Genomic DNA, 13,692 nt, shown 5'->3' with positions numbered 1-13,692 from the left:
GGAGAGAAAATTTCATTTAAATCTGCCTAAGGGAAACTGCTGAATGAAAGTTGAATGCTTCGCTCAGTGTGCTTTGTCGGAGTAAAACACAATCAGAATATCGGGTCTTTTTAATCGGCCTAGCAAGACAAAGGTGTTCCAAGCCGACCAGTCTGAAACCCAATTACTTACCCAAAGTCAACCCGTACCGCTGCACAAATTGAGAATGTCGATTGTGCCATCCAACTTTCCCACTGTAAACAAAAATATGTACTGCATTCGTCAACCCGCTTTCTGGCTAAGATTCCCTGCAAAATTGACAAATTCGTGTTTTCTCAAATCATCTGAAACCTCCACCAGGAGTGAACACTCGTGCGGCAGTCTCTGAGGTCTGTAACACCAAGGCAGGCTATTATTTATGCAAACAATTAGCCAAAGTGAATGGGTCTAATTCACCATACTAATGTCGGTCACACAAGGCATATGTGCCAAAAACATGCTCAGTTTTCAGAAATTTACTAGTACTGATGTTCCAGTATTTACTGTCTTACTAATAATCGCTTAGAAATGCGTGATAAATGCCTAGGCTTAACATGTCCACGCAACAGATTTTGCCGCGCACAGACACGCAAATGGATCTCTTCGCCTTTTACGAGGAAAACCACGTCTTTAGCTACAACTCTTATCCTAATCTGAACGAAGTAGGGGTTTTCGAATCTGTGGATAAAAGCTATCGTCAGGCTCCAACTAAGTTAACCGAAAGGTTACACAAGCAGTATTTGCCATCAGGTTGGGGAAAACCAAAATCTAGTTAGACAACAGCCTAATTGCAAAACCGAACAGTTGACAACAGATGAACGTAAGATTGTAAGGAAAAAACTTTTTTTAACTCACAAATTCGATTATTCTGTGCATTTCCACCTAGGTGGATGGTGACAATACTATTTTAAGCCGCTATCAATAACAAAAATAGAATAAAGACATGCAGATTAAGTAAATATCTTGCCAGGTAACCCTCCGGACTTGAAAGGCTAATATGATTTGCTCCCATGTACAGACCAGTCAGGACCTCGCGCAACAAATTAGAAAAAGTAGCCGTTTTCAAATTTATACGAAATTTATTTTCCTCCTTTTGAGGGGAGCAAACAAAGAAAGCTTTAAAATTTCTCGGAAATATTTACCCATGAATGGGGATAATGAGCTAAAATTATGCAAATGATCAAGTTTGTGCTTTCGTTCGCGATGGCCATCATTGTACAACTCTCACAGTAGCCCTTTAATGTAAGAATACTCAAAAAGACAGTTTTTCAAAGCAGGTGATTTTACTGCAGCCCGTTTCTTGGGAGATTCAGATGGGATTCATGTAAGTTGGCCTGGAAATAAAAATTAGTTCGCAAATGAATTTCATGCAGTCCGGGTCTGAGTAGAACATAAGGTTAATGTAACTAGGTGACTGCGCCTAACTGATCGATTCTAAATAGGGCGTAATCGGTTTCCATCAACCCACTGGCAAGTGTTAGTTCTATACAAAGTAAGGCTTTTACCTAATGCAATCTAATATACATGGTTTACACGTACGCCTCTAAACCCTTATGCACCTTCTATTCAGAAGGACAATTGAAACCAGCATATGTCGAAATGTTCCCTCACTTGATGTCTGTGATAAATGCTTGGTGTTTTTACCGGGAGGTTGAATGCTTTGTTACAGCGAAAATCATTGACATTTGCTCGCAGGAGGCCGTGTGTGTCCTTCTTAATTAGAAGTAAATTTTACGGACAGTAGAGTTTCTTGGACACTCTCATTCAGCTTATTCTTATCGTATAAATTCACAGTTACACGCTTTTGGCCTGACATGTTGCACTGAATTACGAAACTGGGCTACCATACGAGCAGTGTCAGCTACACCAGATCTGCAACCATCTGAGAATTCAATGCCCTGTAATAAACGCAGTAAGATCAAATTTAGCCGTAATCAGTGGTGCAAATTTCGGCGAGCTTTCGACACTGAATAAAACAGTTTACCAAATTTTTCCTATGTAATCTCAACTACCCAAAACCGCTCCTTCAAAACTTTCTCTGACGATGCTTGGGAACCACGTACAGTATTTTGGTTCCTCTGGAAAATATTCACAAAACGTTTTTGTCAGCTCACTTGTGCGCTTAGAATATTCCACACCAAGATTTACTGTGGAAATCCTGTGACGATCAACACTTGGATAATAGAGTTAGAAGAACTATTCACGTAAACTATTTATGTAGCACGTCGCCAATGCACAACACGACAAAATAGCATCACGTGAGAGTCTATCATAAAGCGTTTTGCAGAGGTTATTCCACCTAGCGAATCAAAGGGACATGACAAAAACTTTGGCCACCGCAAAAAAAATGCAACCAATCACACAAAATAAGCATGGACCAAAGACTCAATAAATGCAACAGTTCGAAAGCTGAAGTGGTTTGATAAAAGAAAGGGGTAATGACTATTTGGAATCTTTTAACATTTCTGTTTGGAAATTCACAACTGACCAACGTTTGACGACTGGGTAAACGATATTCAACATTCAACATTTTCGGTAGAGTGAAATGAATAGGATAATATCAAAATATGATATATGGATCTCAGACGCTCTTTCACGGAACACAACGTGCAATGAGAAGAACATATCTTTGTGCAATGCAACAGTTCGAAAGCTGAAGTGGTTTGATAAAAGAAAGGGGTAATGACTATTTGGAATCTTTTAACATTTCTGTTTGGAAATTCACAACTGACCAACGTTTGACGACTGGGTAAACGATATTCAACATTCAACATTTTCGGTAGAGTGAAATGAATAGGATAATATCAAAATATGATATATGGATCTCAGACGCTCTTTCACGGAACACAACGTGCAATGAGAACATAAATGCTCTTTGTGCAATAATGAAAATCCCGACGAATCACGGATGTGGAGGAATAGGTGGGGCAGGAACGGTGGACGGGGCAATATGATTCTCTGGTTTGTGTAAATTCGGTCCACTATTCTGCACACGCATGAACTTTTCTCCTTCGTCTTCATCCTTGGGGTTGCGCTGAAAAGCAATGGTGATGAACCGAAATGAAAGTATCTCCTAATGGACGTTAACTAAGCCTCGCATGTTTCACTTTGGTAAACCGTTAGCTCTTATTTGAAAACAGGTTTCCGCAGACGCATTAGTTACACTGCGTGCAGTAAACAAGCGTCTGTACCGCTGTTTTCGAAATAGGTTGACAAAGAAGATGAAATATTGAAATATTGCTGAAAACAGTGCGTTCAGAAGTATGGTGCTCTTGTCCAGTACATACCTGGCACATTCTGTGCATCCACATGCTGGTGGATGAACCCACAAGCTGTTCTGTGATCTCTATTACATAAATTTCACAGACTATTCAATATTTGATTGAAGATAGCGTAGGTTGGAAACCAAAATTATCTGACGGCGAAGTAAATTCCGTGGGACGTGAAACTTCGCCGAGACTCCGCATATTTTACATTTAGAGGGAATTACATTAAAAAAAGCACTCTGGTGTAATGTTTCCACCTCATAAATTACGGCGATTATTTTCGTGCGAGACCTAATAGGAGGGTTAATCTCGAGATCTAAATGACCTCCTAGTATCTAACGGTGACGTGTGGATAGTTAATTTATGCTGGCAACAACTGATATGTGTCGTGAATTTCTAAGTGACCACCACACAATCACTAAGAAATTCCTGATCACGGCTGCGAGAGTTAAACGACAGTTCAATTTCGTTCATTCACTGTAAAACACAGACAACGGGAAGCCTATTATAAAAATGGATAAGCACAAACGAGAACATTTCATTCCTACAAAGCACTTTTTTGCTTCCAGACGATTACTTGCACCAAAGTTAGTTCCCTCTGTTTCATTAGGTCTTTTAAAAACACGTCATGTATGATATGACAGGAAAAGTACTTTTGTTTTTGTGTGGTAAACCTATCAGTTCAAGTCCAAATTTAGAAGATGGATGGTAACTTTTTTCCGAAAATGAGCCGCAAACTGAAATGCGACAAAACTATGACTTAAAAATCCTAGAAACGAGTACCACATTCCTCCCATAAGTTTCAGATTAACAGAAAATCCGCCACAAAAAAGGGCTGATTTTGTAAACAAATGGACATATAATGCCTTCCGCAAACGTTTGGTTGGCGTAGGTTACCATGGGACTCTGCGAGGAACAGTGGCTTGTGTGACAAATCACTTTTCGTTTGTTATAACGAAAATTTCCTTTCATCCCATAAACCATTACAGCCAAGAAGACTCCAACGACACTTGCAATCCAAACCTCGCAAAACAGACTCAGCTGCGAACTAACCTGACTTGAATGGGACACTCAACTGAATTATTTGTAGCTATACAAGGCCAACACAATCAGAATGAATGAAAATCACTGCAATCTCATATATCTGTTTGTATGGAATGCTATCTAGTTTGGGCTAGAAAATAGTCCACAGTTCTGTAAAATGTGTGGCCGTACCTAAGGATTACTAGAGGAGAATAGTTATTCGCATGTCAGTCAGCAATACCCTTGAGGCTGCAGGCTAAAGAAGACATCCAGCGTCGTGGGAGACAAGGCGCCTATTAGCAATTTTCCTATGCATAACCAGCTTGACAAGCTCAAAATTATCCTTTTGGCTGCATTGACAAAGTTGTCAAATGTTCAAGAAGATTTTGAGGATTTTTACTGGCATTTTTGGCCCACTTTGCTGTTAGTCACTGGACGTATGGGCCACAAATATATGCTTGGTTTACGCAATTATGGAAAGCAGCACAATCGTGAACATTGCTTTCATCACAGCAAGTAGTTCAAGGAATAACTTCTTTGTTTTCTAGGTTTTCTCTATTTACTATGTATGAGACAAAATCTTCTTCCCAAATACGAGAGATTTTACAGAAGAATGGTTCCCGCTTGCTACCGATAAAGTAATACCATATTTCTGCACAAGTAGAAAGTGTCTTAATTAGGGGCTCATCAAAGACCAGGAAAGACAAATATACAGAAACAATTAACATTCTCTATCTTAATATGAACACGTTCCAATCCCCTAATCTTTGAGTATGTTCTTGGTCGGCTATCGAATCTAACATTTTTCCTTACTTTCACTATCAACTCAGACATAAAACGTAACCCGTTAAATTCACAACATATCATTCTAGACCTCTTACGAGTCGCTTCGTTTAATGCAAAAAACTCCTCATTTGTATGTTTCGTCTAAAAGGGCACTTGATGAGTAGAAATTCAGCACATCCATGATTGCAAAACATACTGTAATATTTTTAGTACGCGTTTCTTCCACCATAGAATACTACTGGTGACGAAAATTTTCGCTCCTCGCGAACTGTTTGGATAGTGTAAAAAGCCGGGGGAACCGCTCAAGGCGAAGGCATCATGCGCAAGGCAGATGCACTACTTAACGTAAGCACGTGTATTCTATCAGTGCTTCTCCTAAATCCACTTCATTGCTGTAGTGATCATGTGATTGTTATGATATTCTGATATGTCCATCACAGGTCACGGGACCCACTCAAAGTATTCTAGGATACCTGCTTGTTGTCTTGGCAATTGCTGAGCAATTTCTACCTGAACCAGTAAAAGCACCTCATACGGAACACTAACCTCCTGTGACCGGAAACCAAGTCACTTGATCACACCGACTAAACAACTACAAACATTTTCAACTGAACCATTCATTATCTTGCAGGTACACTTGATGACAACGTACGGACACTAGGACCAGTTGACCTCAATGTGCACTTCAGTAGCAAGTTCAAAAAGTACTAATTTTCCCCCATTAGTTTCTCCACATTTTACTTCTACTCATACACGAAAAATGTTGTGGGGAAGTTGGGGAGATTCATGAAAGCTCTCCAGAGCCCACTGTGTGTCTGTTCATTTTTGTGCTAATTGAACAACCTTCAAGTTCCCATCAGTTTCATTTTCTATATAACAGACCGGCTTCACATTCATGACAGAGTTAGCTGAATATCATCCAAGGCTCGTTTTAGACATAAACTCTAACTGAATTAATCACAAAAGGCTGGCTTGTATTTCCGTCTTAACGGTATCTAAAACATAAATGTATTTTTCTTTATATAACAATATTTGGAAGGTCAATGCAAGCAGTTCGGTTTTCAAGTAGGAAGTAATGATGATCGGAACCCGGCGACGCTCCATGTGATGAGTTCCCAAAGATGTAAACATATGATGGGCTGTCTGTGAGTTTTCATAAAAACTGCAAGCTCAGATAGGTGAGAAAAATTCTTCAATATTCTGAATATCGCTTTAGCTGAAATATGGGAAGCGAATTCTTTTGAAAACACCACAGGCAATAGGTCAAACTGAAATCCATTTGCGTCACCCGTTAAGGAGAACAATTTTCAAAATGCAGAAGAATGAAAGTCTACTGAAGGGCAATAAGGTGAAATAAATCGACATCCTGGTGTCTCATGAATGAGTAGTAGGTTTAGACATTGGTAATTTTGTGAAAATAACTTACGGGTACTCAAATGTTCGCACCGCTTAAACTCCGCAAAAGTTTTGCTTACAATATCCATGGTTGTTATGAAGGAGTTATATTCAGTATCAATGTAATGGACATCGAATATACAAAAGTGTATACTCAAAAACGAGACCAACAGAGCTCATGGAAAAGAACTTATTATAAGGTACTGAAAAGGAAAAGTGCTCGCTGGCTAACATAAGAACTTGGTCTAGAAATGTATGGGGAACAAGCCAACACAAGACCAATGGAGTAGTCCCGATGTTAATGAAGGTTTTTATGAGATAACGCTGACGTAGCAAGAATATATATAAGAGGGATGGCGAGTTTAAATATTTGTCATATTTGGTGATAATTATAACTGCACCGTATATGTTTCTCAAGCTAAAGAATGTATGACTGCCCAAAGGCGATAATACAGGTGAATCGACCATGTGGCGGTGGGCATCTGGAGTTCCAGTTCCTGTGCGATCTAATAACCACTAATGGGGTCAAAACCCCATTCCAGAATGAAACAGCCATTAATTCTGCGCCAAAGCAGGAAGAGGATTGCTCCAACGAGATTATTGTAAAACCAGCCAATGTATCAGTTTTGGACGACCACATAATTCCCAATCTCAATACTTCTGGTGCTAATTACTTCCCGCAGGCTACAAAATTTAAAGCTTAGAGTATCTGGACCACAAAATTATAATGAGAGGACGGCTTCAATCCGAGAGAGCAGTTATGGATTAGCTTTGATCCATTATTTGATAAAAAATTCTGGTACTAGTAAACTATCCCTGTTTGATATCAATTTAACTGTAAGACGTTTCTGGTCCGGTTACAAACTAACAAAACGGAAGGCCAAAATGTGGTATCGATTTCGGGTTGTCGGATGATAGGCAGTTTTACTCGGATCCGCCTGATAGTAGAAATTTACAAGAAAGGTGCAGCCAATTTTGCCTGTTGACCATTCAAGAAAGACCAATTTTTGAGTGTTTCTGCTTGTTTAAATTAAAATTTTACCTAGGCAATGAAACGCTAGTTTTGGATTCAAGTCGGATGTGACAGTGAATTCTTGAGTGAGTGATAGGGACCCGGTTTGTGAACAATATGTCTTAATTGGTACTTTAGACGATTTTGTTGTGCGAATAAGATAGAAATAAAATCAGAACTCCAGTCCGCGTGTGGTGCGCGGAGTAGCATGAGTAGCATGTACTTCTTTTACATCAAAATGCACACTATTTAGAAAACCATATCTTTTTTACATGATTCTTTTAATGATGCTATTGATGATCCTAGTAATGATACATTTGCTAAGGTTAAGTAGTCACACTCCAAAACAGTCCATTCATCTTTCCATTAGGGTACTCACTCCCACACCCAACTACCCTAAAGAAAAAACATCAAACGACCCGAACTCATCCATTATTTTTAGCAGACACTTAACATCTAACTTTGCAGTTTTTGTTTAACCATAGCCAGTTTTCACCGATGTAGTTTTAGATACGAATCATGAGATCCTCCTGCATATGAAAGTCTGATGTGTAACTAACGTCAACTGATTAGCCGTTCTGTAAACAAACAAACTACACTCTGTCAACTAGCTCTATGCAGCTTTACAATGGAATGCATTTTTGGCACTAATCATATCAATTTGCTAGGTTATTTACCGACAACTTGCGGCTCCCACGAAGTACCACTTTGGCCAACAAATGTGAATGTTGGCTATTTTGATATGGCAAAGCGAACAAAATCAGATTAGGCTTAATACTGGTATAAATGAAAAATATGCGAATGGCCCGTATTCGGGGCATATGACAGCTGGAAAATCAAATAACGAGCAAACCTTCTTATGTGCTAGGAATGTGCAGTTTGCTGCTTGTTTATATGCTGGTGAAAATTTGACTTGGCTGACAGGTTTCTAGCCGAACAGTTTTATTGTTGTTTACCGTTTCAGAGAACTCCGCCGTTGCTTTAGAAAACAACGTCTGGACTCAGGGGGCTTCGCGAATGAAACTCTCTTATATACTGGTGTAATATTTGCCCAGACCACTCTTTTTTGAGATGAACAACTGTGCAATAGTTGAATTGATTGAGTGAGTAGCTGGCAGGTACTTATGCATAGAAACCATAAAAATTCAGATGTTACTTAGGATTCAGAAGGTCCATGGACAGTTCACTGCTGGTTGTGCACTTTCTATGGATCATTAGACTGACGGAGTATCTATATTCGAATTGAGATTATTTCTCTCTTATGTTCCATTTGCCCCGTAGCGCTTTTGGTGATGGATACCTCATTCACTAGTGTCATTCGGGTATCTAAAGATAGCCCCGGGCATTGGGAGCATGAATAACAAAGACCCTTTATAATGTCTTAGAAGCTAACCAATTTCCTGTTTTTTTGGCAACAAATGAGGCCGGTTTGTTAGTCTCTTAAGATAGAAGATTGAGCATACATTCAAACAATGAAAAGAGGACCGTAAATATTTTTTAGTCATAGCTTGATTCGTACCGCTCATTGCATAGACACACACCGTCAAGATTGCGAATGCTTTGGGACCTCCAAGCGTGGGTTTCAGTGGTGGGAAAGATGGTTATCCAGATACTTCTACTGTTGGGGACGTGGATAGTTCCATTTCGAAAACCCAAGTGAACTATTTATTCAGTGCCACCGAACACACCGGTGTTGTTTTTGGCAGCGAAATTCACGCCGTCACTTGAAGATATTTAACTTATGTATCAAATAAAATTAGGTAAAAAAAATTGTTCACTGTTATTTCCCATAGGTTGATAGAGACACTTTTGGTAGAAACACTCTGAGCCCTAGGAGAACAAATCCCTTATACATTACATCAGTTTAAGGCACGAGTTTTGCAGTGAAATCGTTCGAGCTGCTCCAAAAAAACTCTTACTCTTTTTGTCCTTCGTCGGATCGGATAAAATTTCAGCATGAGCGGGTTAGTTTATAATCTTATTTTTACCTAATATTCATTAGTGCTGTGGAGGAATTTGAACGTAAGGCAGCAAGTATTGTCCTATCTAGTACCTCTTGAATGCAGTCCACGGCTTTGAAAGAATTATGCTCAGCATAGTAGAACTGTGTACAGCAGTTTGGAGCTGTCTTTTACACATCATATACTTGACAGTGTGTTACATGAAGAGGTGGTTCTTGGGAGAACCTGTTCATTCCATACGAATCATCGCAAGGTTGGAGCAATTGTGGTAATACCCCAAAGGAGCATCTAAGTTGGTGAGGGAAATGATGGACAAATACGCGCAGGGTAATTCATACCTTGCACTACACAGAAGGGCTCAACGAACGATGCTTTGTAACCATAAAAGTTTTTCTGATGATCACTGAATAATTGCTCCGAAATGTAGGAAAAATCCTCAAGTGGGAGCTTAGATATACCCAGAAAATATCAATAATTAAACGAGCTACTAATTTGGTGGCCAAATGACAAATTCATTTTAGAAGTTCAGTTTCCTATAAATGTTCAAATTTACTAGCTGGCAAAGCCTTAAACACAAAAAACGGAAGCTGTCGTCAGTATTCAACTTATTTTAGATTGCTCCTGTGGCTGGTGTTTTGAGTAGTTGGCACTTAATTTACCTCTACCTCCTTGTAAGTGGGAATTGAATCATTGGATTCGTTGCTAACTTTTAACTCAGTGACGAAGGACGTTTTTGTCTGAATAATGACGTCATTTATTCCAGTACAACGTAAATTGTTCATTGACTCGGCTAAACCACACAATAGTAAACTTAATAGTAAATAGATTGCATGCCCAACAGTTATGAAAAACAATGAAGCAGTGCAAGGAAGAGAGAAATTCACTCAATTCACGTTTAGCCCAGCACAAAAATTGCTAAATGGTAAAAGTTGTAAAAATTTAGCTGTTCTGAATGCATGTTTAACTATGAAGTTCGATGGGGACATTGAGCGAGCAAACAAAGTGTAATGACAACGTACAGGAAAACGAAACCCTCGTATTAGACAAACCAACCTGTTGCGTGTACTTTTGATAATTCGGATGAAAGTTATGTATGGCGTCATGGAACATATCCCGCGGATTGACAGTGTCACGAAGACTTCGTAGCGAGCCAGAAGAAGAGGACAAAAGTCGACCTGAAATAGAAGGCCAATGTGAATGTAATTGTTTCTAAGTTATTTTCATCCAATTTAACTGTGTTCTATCTGAAGTGGTAAAAATGTGATGTTTTAAATCGTCATTAAATTTCCGTTGCACAATGCCTCATATGAGACTCTAAGCGAATAAAAGGCTTGACGTCATTTATATCGCTCTTGTAACTGTTGACGCAAGATACATTACTTGCATTTTATCCTCAGTTTATCTTGGATTTACATCTTTGTTGTCGAAAGGATGACAAAAAGCATCATACTGGGACCCATGTCTGTAATTCTGACACATACGTCCTATTGTTACAAACAGAGATGCAATCACTCCTGGTGCGGAAAATTGAAGGACACTGTATGTGGCAACGAGAACTCCGAATAATCCAAGGTCATGTACACATAACAACAAACAGAAAAATGTGGGGTTTTGTTAGACGAAGTAACCGATTCTAGAACACTAAACAACAAATCGCCAATTATTCCACCTGAGACCGTATTTTTTCAGCTTCAAACCACAAGGTTGAAATGAGATAACTGACTTTAATCCTACCTTAAACTTCATGACAAAAGTTGCTTACCGAATTTGTTTTCCCTTGAACACACAACCAGGCGACTTTGTGTAACCGCATCAAACACACATGAAACCGGTGAGCTCCTCATTGATGACTAGCTTATAGGGGGGTTACATGTCACAGTGGTTTAGTTTTAATGGGAGTATAGCGAGACTAGAACTCAAACTGCCTTTCTGAAGGACAGCAGGACTACCGTTACTCTCAAAATACCCCGTCTCACCCAGAAGTGTGATATTAAGACTAAGTTAAAAGAGAAAAATCGGCTTCTATTGTTCAGTAGAATAATTAAGCGCTATAGAATCCTGAAGGAACTGCTGGCAACTCGACACCGCTGGGTGTATAGCATTTTGAAAATTCTCAACTGACAAGATCGTTTACATTTAGGCATGTTATGAGCGACAATTTGGTTGCTTATGCTTTACGCCAAAAATGCATGTAATACTCACAATAAGTGGTGTAAACCTAAATGAACCAAACTTACGAGCAAGACCTGGATCAAATCATGTTAGTGTATCCTCCTCCTTCTCTTCAGTAAACGGTTACCTTATTACCACAGTTAACAATTTGCACTTTGTAAACGCCGTTCTGAGGATATATCAAACTGCGTCCGTTATGTGCATTGTTGGTTCGTTGAAGACAAAATGACTGTGCACTTGCACCATTCGCTAAATTTGGGACGGGCAATTTTTAGACGTTGTGATACTGGCTGATGGCTGGCATCAGAGTGTTATCCGGTTAGGTTAAAGAGTCACAGAAAATCACTTGTACTTTGGGGCACGGAAAACCCATTACCATAGAACTCAGCTGCGCTGGTCATTGCCGTCTCTCTGAATGGGAACCCGAGAGACGTTGCACCATTCGCTAAATTTGGGACGGGCAATTTTTAGACGTTGTGATACTGGCTGATGGCTGGCATCAGAGTGTTATCCGGTTAGGTTAAAGAGTCACAGAAAATCACTTGTACTTTGGGGCACGGAAAACCCATTACCATAGAACTCAGCTGCGCTGGTCATTGCCGTCTCTCTGAATGGGAACCCCGAGAGACGCGACACATCAATGTTTAGATACAGTAACAGACATGACCCAGTCGTGTCCTCATTAGCGCTCGTGCGTATAAGCTATTGCTTTCAGTACACAGCTCCCTTCTCAATCTTTCTCCATGAAAGTCCACCGACGACCTTATATTGACGTGTCGATTATATTAGCTAGCTACCTCACATTCCCAAATCATTGGTGAATGAAGCTATGGAGGCTAGGAGCCCAATGCGGCCAGCAAGCGGCATTTGCAGCTGAGGATAATGACGAATATGTACGGAAAAAGCTGAACCTTTCAACCAAAAAACCCTTTGAAAACCTGAAGTCATACTGTGCAGTTCTTGCACATTGTTTACCGTTACGGCTGGGCAGTAAGACGAGCAAGTCGACAGTCTGGGTTGGTATGGTCGACCAAGACGTATGAATGGCCAGTTTTGGTATGCATGTAGTTTGTGGTTATTACTCAAGAATGGCTTCGTTAGATAAGGTCGCAGCAATACTACAGTGGAAATGTTTGGTATATTATCCGAATCACTATGGTCTGATACCTCTTCACGAAGAGTTTTCGGGGCAAATGGTGCCGGTGTGGATTTTCTCACGAGTTTTAGACCACTTTGTGGCAGGCAAAGCTAAATTGCCGACTATAAGAATTTCATATCCAAGCTTTGCCGTATTGCAGGTTTCCCAAGGAACAGTGTATACCACCAAATGAAGGTAGACCAGTATCTTATTGGATACCGTTATTTAAAAATGTCACTGGATTTAAACTACTTGTGAGTAATTTAACCGCTAAAAGTAAACAGTAGAGTCACAGCCCTAAAATATTTACCAATAGCCAACTATCAGAATATCTAGCAAACCCATCGTTCACTAGGATGTGTTCAAAGTAGAAATGACAACTTATACATTCCGATTTCCGGGGAAAGAAGGAACCACCGATGTGGACTGAGATCCACTAACAAAATGCAAGTGGCATTACATTTGGCAAAGCGTCGCTCGGCAGAAACCGGACGAAGTAACCAATGCATAAATCAATAAGGCATTGGCATATAATTATACCTTCGGGCTAAAATCATGATGAAATTCTGTGATACAGTCACAATTCAGATTACAACGGTGCGTGTCGACGATAGAAGACGATTTTAGACGTTTCACAACAGACCAGCTGTAGTCAGAATTTTGTGGACTGTTATGGCATACCTCTGGAGTTTGTGTAGAAAAAATGCATACTAAATGGAGTACAGATTACAGCATACAAAGTGAGTGTGTAGGAGACGGTATACATTCAACTTTTAGTAACTTTAAGTAAGGGTGGACGATCGAATGGAATTCATCGAGTAAGGTGCCTTAATTCATCACTGGAATCAACAAACATAGGGAAGGGCTAACATTACTTATATATATATACATATATATATATATATATATATATATATATAT

The 13,692-nt window shown here is 39.6% G+C and overlaps 1 protein-coding gene across 1 annotated transcript in view; it reads right to left on the bottom strand.

Annotated features, from left to right (window-relative positions):
- Nucleotides 1-2,303: 2,303 nt before the first annotated feature.
- Nucleotides 2,304-13,692, bottom strand: part of T265_08900 (hypothetical protein) — a gene marked incomplete at both ends in the record, with an annotated part of 41,775 nt that continues 30,386 nt past the window's right edge. Inside the window, 2 exons of the mRNA XM_009174828.1 lie at nucleotides 2,304-3,052; nucleotides 10,515-10,636. Coding sequence (XP_009173092.1) covers nucleotides 2,921-3,052; nucleotides 10,515-10,636 — 254 coding nt within the window. The remainder of the gene's footprint in view (nucleotides 3,053-10,514; nucleotides 10,637-13,692) is intronic.

Source organism: Opisthorchis viverrini (assembly GCF_000715545.1).
Source record: "Opisthorchis viverrini unplaced genomic scaffold opera_v5_244, whole genome shotgun sequence".
Lineage (NCBI taxonomy): Eukaryota > Metazoa > Platyhelminthes > Trematoda > Opisthorchiida > Opisthorchiidae > Opisthorchis > Opisthorchis viverrini.
Note: the sequence above shows the minus strand (reverse complement) of the source record. Positions and strands in the feature narration are given on the sequence as shown.